Source organism: Aythya ferina (assembly GCF_964211825.1).
Source record: "Aythya ferina genome assembly, chromosome: 19".
Lineage (NCBI taxonomy): Eukaryota > Metazoa > Chordata > Aves > Anseriformes > Anatidae > Aythya > Aythya ferina.
Window position 1 is genome coordinate 7,569,452 of NC_140309.1, and position 15,412 is coordinate 7,584,863.

General features: G+C 46.3%; 2 protein-coding genes and 1 long non-coding RNA gene across 3 annotated transcripts in view; 1 reads left to right on the forward strand and 2 right to left on the reverse strand.

Annotated features, from left to right (window-relative positions):
- Positions 1–492, reverse strand: part of PITPNA (phosphatidylinositol transfer protein alpha) — a 24,572-nt gene extending 24,080 nt beyond the window's left edge. Inside the window, exon 1 of the mRNA XM_084493173.1 lies at positions 356–492. Coding sequence (XP_084349299.1) covers positions 356–375 — 20 coding nt within the window. The 5' untranslated portion in view covers positions 376–492. The remainder of the gene's footprint in view (positions 1–355) is intronic.
- LOC311421372 overlaps positions 1–2,292 on the forward strand; it is a 7,079-nt gene extending 4,787 nt beyond the window's left edge. The window contains exon 2 of the long non-coding RNA XR_014684824.1: positions 833–2,292. This is a non-coding gene — a long non-coding RNA (uncharacterized lncRNA). The remainder of the gene's footprint in view (positions 1–832) is intronic.
- The window catches only part of SLC43A2 (solute carrier family 43 member 2), a 32,378-nt gene continuing 17,982 nt past the window's right edge, over positions 1,017–15,412 (reverse strand). The window contains exons 8-14 of the mRNA XM_084493162.1: positions 15,148–15,350; positions 14,392–14,535; positions 11,066–11,204; positions 10,511–10,643; positions 9,583–9,656; positions 7,728–7,851; positions 1,017–6,861 (exon numbers count right to left, since the gene is read on the reverse strand). Coding sequence (XP_084349288.1) covers positions 6,700–6,861; positions 7,728–7,851; positions 9,583–9,656; positions 10,511–10,643; positions 11,066–11,204; positions 14,392–14,535; positions 15,148–15,350 — 979 coding nt within the window. The 3' untranslated portion in view covers positions 1,017–6,699. The remainder of the gene's footprint in view (positions 6,862–7,727; positions 7,852–9,582; positions 9,657–10,510; positions 10,644–11,065; positions 11,205–14,391; positions 14,536–15,147; positions 15,351–15,412) is intronic.

Sequence of the window (15,412 nt, forward strand, 5' to 3'; positions counted from 1 at the left end):
CGCCCCCCCACCACACACCGTGAGGCGCCGCCGGGCCCGGGGGAGCAGCACCGGGAGGCCGGGCCCCGCTTGTGGCCTCCGGTTCCCGGCGAGGCTGGGGGGGGGGGGGGGGGGGGGGGCTCCTTCACCTCACGGCCGCCTCCGTGACCTTCACACAGCGCCCCCCGCGCCCGTCCTTCCCTCCCACACCGGCACCGGGCCTTTTATTTTTATTTTTTTAATTATTATTATTTTTCTCCCTCCCCCCCCCCCACCCCACAACCGAACCCCGCCGCTCTTCAGAGGCCAGAAGCAAAGGAAAAGGTGGGGGGGGGGGGGGGGGGGGAGAGAGAAAGAAGGAGCTGCCCGCACTCACTATTCCTTGATGAGCACCATGGCGGCGCCTCCCGCTCACGGTACCGGGCGCCTCCCGGCCGCTCCGCGCCGCACCGGGACGGGGAGGGGAGGGGAGGGGAAAGGAAAAGAGGAGGGAGGGAGAAAGGGGGGGGGGGGGAGAGAACCGGGAGGGGAGGGGGGGGAGCGGGGCGGCGGGAGCAGGGGGCGGGGCGTTGCCGGGGCAACGGCTGCGTCACGGCGGCGCGCGGGCGGCGCGCGCGCACGCCTCGCGGGAGGCCGTTGCGGGCTTGGTGGGGGGGGGTAAGGGGGGGGGGGGGGAGGTTTCCCGCCTCAGCGCTTCCCGCCCCCCCCCCCCCTTTTTTTTTTTTTAATTATTGAGGTTCGGCCTCTACAAACTGCTCTTTTTGTGTAATGAGGGGTTGGTGAATGACGTGATGTTCATGTGGAGATTTAAGGGATGATGCAAGGAGTGTTTTTTTTTTTTTTTTTTTTTAAGGTTTATGGCGAGTCCTCGGTGATGTGAGGTGCGCTTGGCGTGGAAGATGACGTGAAATAGCTAAAGATGCCTTAAAATGATAATAAAAAAAAAAATAAAAGCGTGGGTTCTGTTTTGGTCTCTCTGTGCGTGACCTCTGTTTAAGGCAGGAAAATAGCTAAAGAGCAGCAGCTGTACTACTTCATCACTGCAATCGCACAGAGCCAGGATCACCTTTATTTGACTGGAAAATCAAGCACCATACGTCCAGCATCACCAGGCTCGAGTGTGGTAACTGAAATGTGCGGGTTTTTCACTCACACACAGCCCACCTCTGCTATAACACTCCCACCTATGGCTACACACATTTATCTTCACTACTGGATACCAGGTCACCCTGTTTGATAAAGCTTGACCTCTTTCTCAGCCTGCTATCTTGATTAAAAATAATAATAAATACTAATGCATTAAGATTTTTTCCTCAGATGAAGATTAATTGAACTCTGGCTGTGAGCTCCTACCTAGAGAAGAAAAGGACAAGGAAGCATTCGAAGTGCAGCCAAGCAATTTGGCAGACAGCACTGCGTAAAGCGCTCAGGCTTACATGGTCTTGTTAGGAAGCAAGCAATACTTTTATTATGTTCAGCCTCAAAAGGAAAACTAATGATTAACTTAATACCACATTTATTTTTAGATAGCACTGCAAGAATGCACATCACCTTACAGACACATAAAAGATGATGCTGGCCTGCCACAGGGTGCTTACATTTCAGCTTTGACAAACACACCACAAAACAAAAATCTTGGGGACAGGAAGAAGTGGAGGCTGTCAGGTTGAAAGGGGGGTCATCTAAAAAAAACAGGAAGGGGGAGATTATTCCAAGAATAAAAAGCAAGTTGCAGAGGGTCAGGGAGAGGACAGGAAGAGGACAACAGCATGGAGCACAGCACACCTGATAAAAACAGATTGCGCAGAGACAGGCAGAGCCGCACAGGTAGAAAAACAAGCTGTAGGGTTTATAATTAATGTGTCGGAATGCATCTACATAATACATCATTGTTTCAGCTATTTCCAGAGATTATAATGGTGACATGTCATCAGGAGCGTCTTTTTTTTTTTTTTTTTTAATTGTTGATGTTGGGTTTGTTTTTTTTTCAGGCCCTTCCCATCAGTAACCTTAGTGTAATATTATTTTCTATTATGAGTAACTTTGCACTTCTAAACTGGGACGTAGGGAAATAGCAAAAGCTCTGCAGATGCAGGGAAAAAAAATGCTCAAAGCAGAAATTTAACAAAACTTGAAGTTTTTCTTTTTCCCTTGCAGTATCTGCTTTATATTTTGTGGCATATTTCCCAAGCCCATCAGACTGTCAAGAGGGAAATTTCTTACTTTAAAACATTTTAGTGATTTACTGTCTTAGTTAAAAATCTCGTTATCCTACAATTTTCCTTTGTAGACAGAGCATGAAGAGCTCAGGCTTTGTTGTGGAAGTTAAACATTTCACTTGTAGCTGTGTTGCAGTTATGTTGGACTCCCAGCAAGACTTGTTCTTTTCTTATTTTTGTACACATGTGTCCAGTTACATCTTAAGGATCCAGATACTCTGTCAGCAACTGAATACAGTTACAAGTCCTGATTAGAAAAAACACCACAGACATTCTCTTCTACTCTTAATGGCAACATGCACTGCTTCTTGATGTACTTTGTAGATTATTGATGGGACTTAGGTACTGACTAATTAGTGAAAGGAAAAGGCAATCACCCTTCCTTCCCCATTCAGTTTTTCTAATAAAATATAATAAAATAAGATAATAATAATAATAAAAATATTAAATGCATCACCTTTACACAGCAACATCCCTGATGGACAGTTTCTACAAATGGCAGGCACCTACAGCTTAGGTTTCTGCTTCATTACATTCAGGTAGGGATGCTCATATTGAGGAGGTGAGGCTTTTTCCATGACTACCTCCTCGCCCTTCTAATATGAGTGATAGGGAAAGGGGCATGGAAAAGCCCTACCAATTCAAGCATTTAGGAATAATGAAACTACTTCAACACATTGACCTACATTTGAGTTATAAAGGTAAATTTGTTATTGATCTAATTTATGTGGCTCTCTAGTATTTGGTAGCCCACTTATTTTTTCCACAGGATGGCTCATGCACACAGAAGAGTGCACTGGGAATTTTCTTAGTCCTGCATCACTTGGCTAGAAAGCAGCAATGCTATTTTCCATTCCAAATGTATGTAATTATTACATTTCCATAAGCATCAACAAACAAGGCAAACTGTCCCTGAACAATCATGCTTAACAGGACCATCTCAACAGTTTGTTTCTGCAGCATCCAAGGCAACATCTAGAAAAGGCTGAAGCCAGAATACTTTATCTTCTTAAAGCTGACCCCTGCAGAAGGTGCAGCATTTAAGCAGTTATGCCACAATTAGTAGAGGATGTGCACATCTAGCATGCAGATACAGATTTGTAGATAAGTTTGAGACTGCTTTTAAAATGAATTTAGCTCACAACTATCAGAGTAAATCACACCCCATGAGATCAGATCAGCATTCCACCTAACCCAGCATGTATTTTCTCAATCTTTGACCATTAGCATATTCTTGAAGAGACTGAGTGTGCAGGAAAGTAATCTTTCCTTGGCGTAACTTTCTTTTTTACAGCAACTTAAAATCTCCCTGAGTTATTGGATGCATCAGACCATTGTTTAACCAGCCCCTTGTTTTAAAAAAATAAAAATAATAAATGCTTTTGTTCCCTACCACATTCTACAGCAATACATTTCACGGTTTGACTTTGGGCTGCATGAGAAAGTATTCCCATTTGTCCCTTTAACCCTAAACAACTAAAACATCATTGTGTACCCACCAGTCCTCATAACTGCAAGCCAAAGGCACACTTTACTCTCAGTCTAAGAACAGAGCCTGGAACTGTGACTCAAAGGCATGAGCCCTGTTCCTCACAGCTGACCGGCAGCTTCTACACATCATGGCACATCAGCCACAGAGATAACAATTACATCTACCCCATATTTTATCAGATGAAACTGGATTAGAGGAAACCCCTAAAAAGGGCAGGAACTGAGAACTGCAGTAGGGAGGTAGATGGTAGGAATAAAAGGGCGCTCTCTGTTTAATTTAGCTGCATACGCTTCAAAGGCAGCAGCATCCCCACTGTTTCTTCATGAAAATACGCCACTTGTATTCCACCATTTTGCAGAGACATTTATGTCAGGAATTCAAATGACAGAAGCGTGGAAGATATCATGTTCAATATTTTGAAACTGAAGTGGAAGTGATGCTGAGTTAGCACACTGACGTCCTCCAAGAGATGTCTATTTTAAGATACTGCAAGGCTGAGGACTGGGGCTCAGACACTCACCTGTCTGAGATCTTACTAAAAAAAAATAAAGAAATGCATAAGCCATCATTCTCATGTGACAAGTATCTTGGAGCAAGAGTAGAAATCATCTCAAAATATTTAGAAGGAGCAAGTATAATAATGTGAAATGCAGAAACCTGCAAAAAGCTCTCTGGAAATCTAGGAAAGCTGTACTACTGCTGGTGGGTCTCTGGGCATGTATTTGAGACAGTTCCAGGTGAACAGGAAATCAAATCAAAATGCTGCTTCCTTAATTATCACTCATCACAAAAGGTAAAAAGCTGGGAAGGTCAGTAAATCATCACCAAAGCTGGAGGCCGACAAAAAAAAAAAAAAAAAAAGCAGTTTCAGAACAGCATAGTGTTGACAGCAGGCAATAAGGCTGTCTTGGAACAAACACATTTAATAAAGGCAACAGATTAAAAAAAAAAAAATCCACAAACGTGTAAAACACTCAAGTGGCAAGTCATTTTAAAACAAGTGACTGAAGACTAGAAGGTACCATGGAGTGGAGCAGCAACCGAGCTGCCCGCAGGGCGGCTGAGGGCAGCGACTCAAGATGGCGCTGCTGTCTCACAGCTGCCTCGTCATCCTCCGCTGCCAAGGGCACCGGCGGGGCTCCCAGCCGTCCTCCGAAGCTCTGTAAATCACCAAGCTTGAAATTTATGAAGGTGAAGACGAGGTTGGGCTGAGCATCTGCATGCTTTAAACCGTCAGTAACCGAGTTAACACCCAGTTCCCAGGTAATTTCTCACAGGGCGGTCCAAGCGCACTGATGCTTCTAATCCCCGGCTTAGAGCTAACAGAGCAGGGATTGAGCCTTGTCCTTCTCCAACCAGACATAAAGGAGTTGAATGACTTACCCTCTGCCAGCCTTTGCAGTAATACAAGAGCTGGCAGTTCAGAAGACACCACCACTACATCTTCGTAATTGTTTTATTCCTCCTTGCCAACCTCTCCGCAGCCACTAGCTCAGCCTGGTGCGCGCATTGCCACGCACCCCATGGTGGTGCTCATTGTCAACGCCACACAGCCCTGCTCCAAACAGATCCCCACGGTGCGGTGGCTAATGCTAGCTGCAGAGGCTGAGCTACTGACATCAGCGAGGTTAAGGGGAGAAAAATCTAATTTAGGCAAGAACTAGGAAAACCACTATAAAAATAAGCAGGTTAAGAATTCCCTTTGTATTCCCTCCATGGCAAACAGGCCCTGGGGCACCTTTACCCACATGTATTGCTCTATAAGTCAGCTTCACCGTACAATCAATCACCACATACTCTGTCCAGACAGAGCATCGACATTGTAGAAGGCTCTTTATACAGCCAAACCAGCAGCTTTTTGGTCAGTCAGAGTAACCTGGTGTTCAGCAGCTTGGGGGCTATTATCATAACAATGCAGATAAGCTATGGCTAGAGGAAGAATTACTTTCCCACATCACCCTGCCATATATCCACAGGATCCAGTTACCAGACACAATGAGTGTTCTGTACTCTTGACTCTTTTCAACAAGAAGTCAGATTATGACATGTGAACACCAAGGTATTTGGAGCCCCAGAACCCAGCTCCAAGACGTTTTTCCACTTTAGTAAATACACGCTGCTGCTCCCCTCCTGGGGTCACATTGGAGGGAGGAAGAGGCGAAAGGCAACAAGTCTCAAAGCACTTCATCGGTAAACAAGATCCAATTCCTATCTCAATGGTTCCAGGACTGCAGGCAGTTTACAACACATACAGGTGGCTTTCAGGCTGGGAAGAGGAGGAATTCCAGGCCTTCAGAGACTTGGTGTAGGACCAAGCAGTCCAGTAGGGTCTCCATTTCAGTGTGGAAGGCAGATCCATTGCTCACAGTCTGTTCCATTGCAGTAATAAAAGGGTTGGGAGCTGTCAGTGCTAGCAGCCAACATTTAGCAAAACACTGAAGCTGTGCTCATACACGCAGGTATAATTTCCCTTCCCTGCCTCAAAAACAGTCTGGGATATGTCTGGATAGGCAGTAAAACCATTGGGTCCAGCTACATATCAAGCAGAAAGACCCTTATGAAACCTCAGGAAGGGAGGAGAGTGCAGCTTGCATCTGAGACAGTCAGACAAGGTTGAGGGAAGAGGGGGGGGAAACAGACTTCAGTGTGTTATGTTTACAATTCAAATTAAGGTTTTTCTTCCCTCTTCCCCCATCCCTCTTCCTTCTCTCCCCAGTTTCCTATGAAGAGCCTCAGCAGCTGGAGAGTGTGATCAGGGGATAACTTAAGACACAATATCTGCGTGGCCTTTATAAAAAGGAAAAAAGTGTCTTGTGTTCTGGAGTAAGGAGTGGGAAGTCTCCTCCTGCCATTTATCTGAGGAAAGCTCAGTTATGATGTCTGGCTCTCACTCCAGTGATGAGCAAGGACTGGCAGAGCCAGGAGAGAAAAAGCCTGGCTTACACCACAGGTATAACCCACGGATGTGGTAGGAACCTGTACAGGGGAGGTTGAATTTGAAGCATCAGTTTAAACAAAGGCTTCCTCGTTGGGTGTGCCGTTGATTTTGAGGAAGAGTTTGGCATCTTCATTCTTCTGCTTCTTTTCTCTCTCTAGCCTGCGTCTGTAGCAGACCAGGTAGATTGGAAGGCAGAAACCCAGTAAGCTCACACCAAGCAAGCCAACATTTACCTGCAGGAAGACAGACAGAACAGAATTAGGCAGGCTAAGACGACAGTGACCGAGCCACACATGCCCACGTGTCAGAACCCAGCCCACGTCACTCAGCTACAGGCAAACCAGGAAACGCCCTGCTCAGTGCATTGGCAACAACCTCCTTTGTATTTTTATTTATAAAATACCCAGAGCACCGCGTGTATAAATTAAATGCTCTAAGAGTCTGTTGCTCTAGATCATGGCTGCAGAAGTCTCTTTTTTCAACAGAAGAGGTGTGGCTGTTTAAGGTGGGGTTCTTTTACACCAACATCACTGACTTGAGAGCCATGGGTTGCTGGAGTGCGGATATATGCACATGCAGCCTAGAGACCAATATTCTCCAGGCCCACCCATGTTATAGGTTCAATGAGCTGTGCAGACACCCTCAGCAAAACACTACACATTAGCCCTACCCACAACAGCCACTTGGCTTCCCTGGCATTAGCATCAGCAGAGCAAAATTTACTGAACTTCAGAGCTTATAGGTCTCAAGAGCACAGAAAATTTCTATTACATTTGAGGGCCTGCAGATTCACTCAGTTTTACCTTACAAATTTCGGCTCCCCATGCAAACTGCTCACAAGAAGCACCCGAACAGCCTTCTCCCTTCCTCCCAGGAAGGGGAACATCCTAATGGTTAATGACGTTCCCTCCCAGAGCCTCATTACTTGCACGCAAAAGGGTCTCCTGGATGGCACCAAGGTAACAGCAGACTAAGAGACATGCAAAATTCCTGCTGTTTATAGCCTTGGTCCATGCACAGGAGTGCTTTTATTTTCAAAGAAATGAGCCCAAAACATTTTCGCCACCGAGCCTGCATATTAAATTTGAGAAGAACTTGCCCAGAGAGGGTCTCCTTCCAAAGGTCCTGTCAATGCCATAAACAGAGGCTGCTGCAGAAGGGCGAAAAGGGCACTGATCAACGACTGCAACCCTGTCAAGCTGCCAAACTGAGTAGAGGGGTATCTGTCAACAAAAAAAGCAACAGCATTATTATACGTCACCTTGACTGTTCACATCACCCCGATCAAGTTACATTCCCAGCAGACTAACACAACAGAGCACAGTCCCGAGAGAGGCACAATACGAAGAACAACTCTCTCCTGGACTTACGCACAACTCTCACTTATCCTAGGGTTTTTAGTTTTACTTGGTGGTGAGCACAGTGCTCTCTAGACCAGAATCCATCTGGTGATGGGGCCAGAGGCTTCCTCTCCAGACCATTCTCATCCTGAATTCTCAGACTTAAGAAATACCAGATCCAGCACTTATTTTGTTTTGCAGTTGTACCGTAAGACAGATGGAAGTGCTTATCCAGCTACTACTCCTGTTGCAAAGGGAGAAGAGTGTTGACATTTACTAGTTAAAAGCATGGCCTCTTTATCCAGATGACAGCATTTGCAGCTATGCAATCATTTTCATCTGGCCATAATAATTTGCTCCCTTTAGAAGTGAGTGAAACCTGCACAACAGGTTAGCGTGTGTTTTCCTTTTTAGAGGACAAGTCTGATCCCATGTCAAATTAAACAATACTGTTGACTGGAAAGTGCTGAATATCAGATACTACTAATGGAAAAATAAATCTCAGGAACAGTCTAACATCTGTCTCTTTTCACAACTGAGCAGGGTTTAAAAAAGGTCACGTTAAACTAAGCTTAGAAAGAAAAATGGATTAAAACCTTCCAACACTCGAAGAAGTCACATTCAAACCAAAAATACCTCGCTCCAAGAAGTTGGAGAGAGTTGCAATGGTCAAAGAGGGTTAGTTTACATACAAGCTGATATGTACACCAACAGGCATTTACTTTGCCCAGGACAAATATATTTTGCTTCTAGCTGCTATGGAGCTGAGAAGTTATGTATTTTTGAAGCAGAGCCTCAGATGGGTTTCCTAGTCTGGATTCCCCAGACACTGGGACCAAAACCTTTCACAGAAGGAGCCTGGGGAGCCCCATCTATGGAGATATTCAACCCCCAAGTGGATGCAGTGCTAGACAACCTGCTCTAGCTGACCCCGCCTGAGCATGAGGGCAGGACTAGATGGTCTCAAGAGGTCACTTCCCACCTCAACAATCCTGTGATTCTCTGAAAGAAAACAGCTTCTTTCCATCCCTCTGTCCAGCCAGTCAGGACAGAGGGGCAGAGCTGTTTTCAAAACGAAAAACATTGCTTACTAAGGAAGAGAGCATTTAGATTCAGCTATCGATAACTTTGATAATTGGAAACAAGATGCGTGATCCATCCTGGGAACGGGAGTAGGCTTCACTAATGGCATCTTGAGCAATGCTTTACCAGTGTAATTTCAGAGCAGACCAGCAGCAATGTACTCAATTATGTTAATGTTTTACCTGGACCCATGCACATAGCTACTCATTATAAGACAAAAAAAGCCTTGAATTCTTACAATATAACCTCAGTGTCAATAGCCTAGTCTCACCCGCAGCCCGTATACAGCTGTGCCTGACTCCTCACAGTAGCTATGCCAAAGGGGTAAGCTGTTTCTGAGCAGGGAAAGCATCAACTAGGACTTCAGTCCAGCTACTGGCATGCCCAGCAGTGGCTGGGGAAACAAGTTGCATCATTATTCCCCTCTGACCGCAAAGACTTCACTTCCTGATCTCCCTCTCACCTGGGCAGCTTGTCACCCCAAACCAGTTTATCTGGCCAGCCACATGCTATAGGTGAGCAGAGACTTACACAGCTGCGTAGAGGCCTCCCACCGCTGAGTGGATAAATCCTCTCACGATTGTGTGCAAAATGAAGGAAAGAATCTGGAAAGAGAAGCAGAAAACATCAGGTGCGAGGTGCCAAGGTGTGCCAGATGCTAACCCACAACCATTCCTTAAAGGTATTCTCCTTTCTAGTACAAAGGGGGGACTGAGCAGCACAGAACCTAAGCCTGAAGGTTGGCACAAGGAAAAAAAAAAATGTAGATGGCACTGCTGCAAGGACGTGTTCCCAGCAAACGGGAGCCAGGGTCATGATACTGTTTTTTTATTGAGCCCATGGCCAATTTAGTTAATTTTCCACAAGTTATTGCAGACAATATGCAAGTATGAGCAGATGACGTCTGCTTGCCTACGTCATCAAGGCATGTTTGAGTATGGCATAAAATCACTGAACTCCCCTGCCAAAAACAGGTGGTGCCACAAAATAAATATTTTAACAGGTTTATAATCCCACGAGTACCACTGGGCATAGCTTCTGATGCAGAAATAACCTGCTGTATACATCGGCGTCACGCTTCTTACAGCAAATTTCCTGACAGTCAGCAGCTTAAAGCAAGCCCAGGTTAAATGCATGGGCACTGCTAAGAGGATCTCAGTAGGAAAGTATTTGTGGTTACAGAGCTCAGCTGCACAAACTCCAAGTGGGTATAAACTGCAGGTCAACTGACGTTTTAACTGTAGTTGCTTCTTTAGGTTATCTCAAGGTGTGTAAACTGCTGGCATTCTTTGTTTCAGCATTAAGGTTGGGGTTCCCAAAGCAGCACAGAGGTCTCCCAGTGGTGCCAGCAAGCCCTCCTGCCATCAGCTGGTTCTGCTGGTTTGCAGGAGCTCCCAGCACCGTCCTGTCTAGCACTTTGCCAGCCCCTTCAGCACACCCATCCGTTTGATCTATTCACCTGCAATGGTAGATTAGGAATGAGACAGGTGATTCCGAATCCAACCAGCAGGACATTTGTGAATGCAAAGGCATTGGTGGCATTGGTGATTTTCTGGATCTGACGATCGCGTTTTTTCTTCTTCTTTTCACCTCTGGAACAATAGCAAAACCCGTGTTACAAAAAGCACTTCCAGCAGCTACTGAAACTCACAGCAAGATTCTTCACGTCTCACATCAACTCTAAACCATTTGGCTAGGGGTCTGGCTAGGGAGATGGTGGGATCTCCATCAGTGGAAACTGAGGAACATTTGGGCAATAAGTGCTGTTGCTGTTACTTTTACCGTTACACTAGAAGGAAAGTCTGAGCCTCCTTGCTACAACTTAAATTTGCTCCTCTTGACTGATCTTAGTGGACATGGAAGATGCTTTCCTCTTTGCAATTATCAAGTGATCAAGTCTTCCTTCAGGCTCTGTTTTCTATACTGATGGACCAATATTCTTTTTGGTCTTCTATCACAAAACACAGGGAGCCTGCTTTGTGGCTACATGTCCCGAGTGGCGCACACTACGCACTGCTCAGCGTTGCTCTCCTCGTTCTCTTCTGAGCCATCATCACATTCTTTCAGCCGCCAGTCCATGATGTACCCGATCACAGGTGCTGTCAGCAAGCACAGCAGTTGTAGCACCCCAAAAATGGAAGTGTAGAGGCTCACTGCAGGAAAAAAAAAATAGGTTTTTAAAAAAGTGTCAGTCCAAGTAGTACCCTAGCAGTAACAGGAGATGCCTTAGTCATCTCCTCTCCTTGCTGTGAGCTCCAGCTGCATCTTCTCCTGCTCAGATGCTCCAGCAAGGACAAGCCAGGCTGGGAAGGTGAAGTCTAACCCATTTTGTGCAGAATAGATGAGTTTGGAAATGTGTACATGGAGGGAAATACAGCAAGAAATACAGCACCTGAGAGCAATCATTAAAACTTGAAACTGATGAAAATTCCCGACGTGTTAAACATGGGACAAGTGTCTACACAGCTCTCTAGGGGAAAGCTGATGCCAGCAGACTTAGAAGAGACCCTCCCCTGCTGTTCTTTATAGTTCCCCCACCCCACAATGCTTTTTCCACTTCCTCTCTGCAGCCCACGTGAGGGATTTGAAGGCATCGCGCAGAAGGGCTGGTGAGTCACAGCGTACCACAGCTCTGAAATAAGGATGTGATTCTGAAACTGCCCATCTCAGCACAGAGTCCTCACAATTTACAGCACTGTAAGCAAAACACAGCCAAACTGAATTTGAGTTTGTCCCTCACGACACATTTCTAGAGCTCTCCAAAGCATTACAACCATATCAAAATACCAAAATCATGGTAGTAATTGAGAGAAGTTCCCGACAAGCTTTTCACTCCTATACAGTTGTAGCAAACCCCATCAGGGCTGCCTCGTGGTGCCCAGGCCTGGCACCAGGTTACCCCTTCCTGGCTCCAGCTGCTGGCCAGGTCCTTGCAAGAGGAACTTCCAGCTCCAACCTCTGAACTCACATTCCTGCCCCCCTTACCTCCAGACAAGCAAGCCCTGATGTGGCCTCACATCCCATCTCATGATAACAACTGCCGGAGCCAAAAGAGACAGGTGGCATCACCCTCTACAAACACTCCTGAAGCTGATTTGCTCTTGTCTGGTTATTTTTTAATAGAGGGTAAGAAGCGAGTCACGCTGTCAAGCTTTGTCTCTCCATGCTATTCTGAGCACTTAATCTTGGGCTCTAAACACCGAGAGCAGAAGCCAAATTCAGGCAGGGAATGAAAGTTTATAGGGACAGTGAGAGAAGAGAAGGAAGGATTGTGTTTGCTACAGGAACCGAGTTTTCTCAATTTATCAATCATCTTAAAAACTGTTCTTTCCTCAGGATGAAAGAGAACAATGTCTAGCAAATACCAGCAGGTACGGCAGAAGTAGAGCAAACAGAAGGGGTTTGTACACAGGCACAATCCTTTGCATCCACTGTTGTACATGTCATCGCCTCAAACTATCCTGAGCAAGGACCTCATCACAGCTGAGTCTTCCACCCACCCTGGCTCTACAAAAGGTCTCCGAATATTACCAGGTTTGGAAGGAAGGTGGCAATTTTTGAAAGATGCAGTGAAATTTCAAGTCCCAAACACAGCAGCTCTACTCTCCTGCCTTCCTACAACAAAATTAAGCAGTCATTTAGAAGGCTGCTGAAGGCCCTAGCTTCCCCCCTCCATCTTTTGGGGGGCTGCAGAAGACAGGCAGCCACAGGCTGACTGCTTTTTCCACCTCTAGGCTTCACAGCAGGTCTAAGTCACCATCCTAATATGCACGGGAAGCAGGACTTCTAAGGACACGGTGCCTCACTGCAGCTTCAAGACTTCACACTCACTGATTTCCCCCACGTCCTTCTCTCCTGTTCTGTTTCCAGGTATATTTAAGTTCTCTTTGACCATAACAACACTTGCAGGAGTGACTCAACCCTCTGCTTCCCTTGCTGAGTGCTCCAGAGAGCAGCTGCAGGTGGGGGGAGCTCTCTAAATAAATCACATGCAAGTAAACAACAGCGAGGGGAGCGAGAAATCGGAGGAAGAAGCATCCCATCCTCTCCTGATGCACACAGATTACATTTCTAGGGATCTGCACGTGTCTTGGAACTGCTCTCGCAGCCTGACGCTGCTGCAAGCAGACAATACCACTGTTTTGCTGATGCCATGGAAACACCAAGACAGCCGATTGCACTGCGAGCCCAGGCTGCTTTCGGGGGGAGGAGGGGAAAAATGGGAAGAAATCTCAAAGGTGGCACAGAAAAACAAGTCACCCAAGAGGCACAATCCTTTTTTTCAAGTACAGAACTTGATCTAAACAGAATTGGCAGCATAAATAGTTAATATTAATCCTAAAATACTGGGGTAAAGGGGGGGAATAACTAGAGCAAGCCAGGATTAAAAAAAAAAAAAAAGGGAAAAAATCAGAGCAAAAGAGTTACAAGGTAAGCAGAAAAGTGAGCTGCGTTGGGAAAGGTAGGCAGCGTGAAGTTTGTCCTGTTTACTGTTTAATGTCTAAATTGGCTCTTGAGCCAGGAGATAAAGAGCTGAATGCTGCAGGCTGTCAGAGGCTCAAGAAACAAAGCAATTCAGGGAATGCCAGGGCACTTGGAGTTTCCTTCCCTCCCCCAGAGCTCACTCCTGTTTTCAGAGGAGTGCCTCTTGATTTATCAGCTTCATGCAATCCAGATTTAACAAGTTCAAACTGGATCTTACTACAGAGGACAGAAACAAAAAAAAAAGGGCCAAGTCTTGTTTTGCAATCCCGGGTATTTTCAACAACAGTAAACTAATGTACTCTTTCCTGTTTGCTCCATGTACTGAATCAGAGCTATAAATACAGCCGAGTCCAGCGCAGCGAGCACCCCTGAGCCTCCCCAGCTCACACCAAGCTGCACAAAACAGCAATGACTTCACTTCTCCCACCCCTGTTTGGGACGAGACACCTAGTCCAACCATTAGTCATGAGAGTCAGCTGCTCTGCACTTTGTGCTTGCTTAGGATAAGCAAAGCAAATACCTGATGAAATAGGTTTCCCAGTGACAAAAAAAAAAATAAAGTTATCACAGTCCATCCTGAGAGGCTACTTTCAACAAGTTATCTGGAGGAATAGCAACGAATAGTATTTAAAAAGACACCGGGCTAAAATTAGCTTGACATTCAAGTGCCGGTCCCTCCATCCTGGGCCAGTTCCAGCCCTCCACTAGACCCTACCAGCAGCTGCTGGCCGCACTCTGACACCAGTAAGTGCCGTACATGGTGTATTTGCTGAGTAATCAGGCCTCTTGCAAGGACCGAGTCTGGGTCAGCTTCCCGTTCCAAGGAAGCAGATAAAAGCCTCTAGGTTCCCTTACCTTGATCTTCATCTCCAGACATAAATTCAAGGATGGTATTCATGGCCCCCATGTAGAAGATGAGCCGCAGCTGAGTGACACACATGGTGATGAGGCTGAGCAGCAAGATGGGACTGAAGACACTCTTCATGAAGGAGGGAGCAGCTGCAGAAGGAATAAGAGGGTCGCTGAGGAAGGTAATATACCCTTCTAGATGGGCATGTTTTCAGAAGAGGCTGTGGTTAGCAGGTTTTCTGGCTGGTCATTGCAACACAGTGTGCCTGTGGCAGCTCCAGATTTACTGGTAGCAACTGTCTAGTGCCTTACAAACATCCTTAATGAGTGGCGATAGCTGCTGGGAGTTTGGCTAACACTAACTGGAGTGAGGAAACCTCACCTAATTCTGTGGATTAGAGTGAAAATGAAACTTCAAGCCATTTACTTTTCCCACACCCCTGGGGAAGGAAGGCTTGGTGATGGCAGCAGTCGGTCTAAGAGGTGGCGGTGACCAACCGCGCTGTCCTTCTGCAGCCAGACCCGTACCCGTGATGTTGTCCCCACCACTGGCAATGGCATATCATGTGTTTAGGCAGGCATACACTAACAGGATCTCTTATATAACTAAACTTGTATTTAGATAACAGTGGCTGGCACATGGCCCTGGCAGCGTATGGATTACGTATCACACTATCTGATAAAAACAGGTCTGGAGCAGAGCAGAGAGGCCGTCGGCCTTCTGCCAGTGCAAGCATCCCCGGGGCACCAAGGGAACCACACCTGAGCTGTCGGGTTGGCACTTCACTTCGAGGTCCACCGTGGACAAACAGAGCTTGTTGTTCTCTTGCAAGGCTGTCAGCTCCTTGGGGCCCTTCATGGAGCTCCCCACGCTGAGGCGGCGCCCCACGGTTGTGACTTGCTTGTAGAACTGCTTCCCGGTGATTTTGTGGTCAAATCCCAGCCAGCTGAACTTTATTTTCACCCTGTTGGGAAGTAACGAGAATGAGAGCTGCAACACAGGGTAGGGAATCAGAAGCAGCAGAGT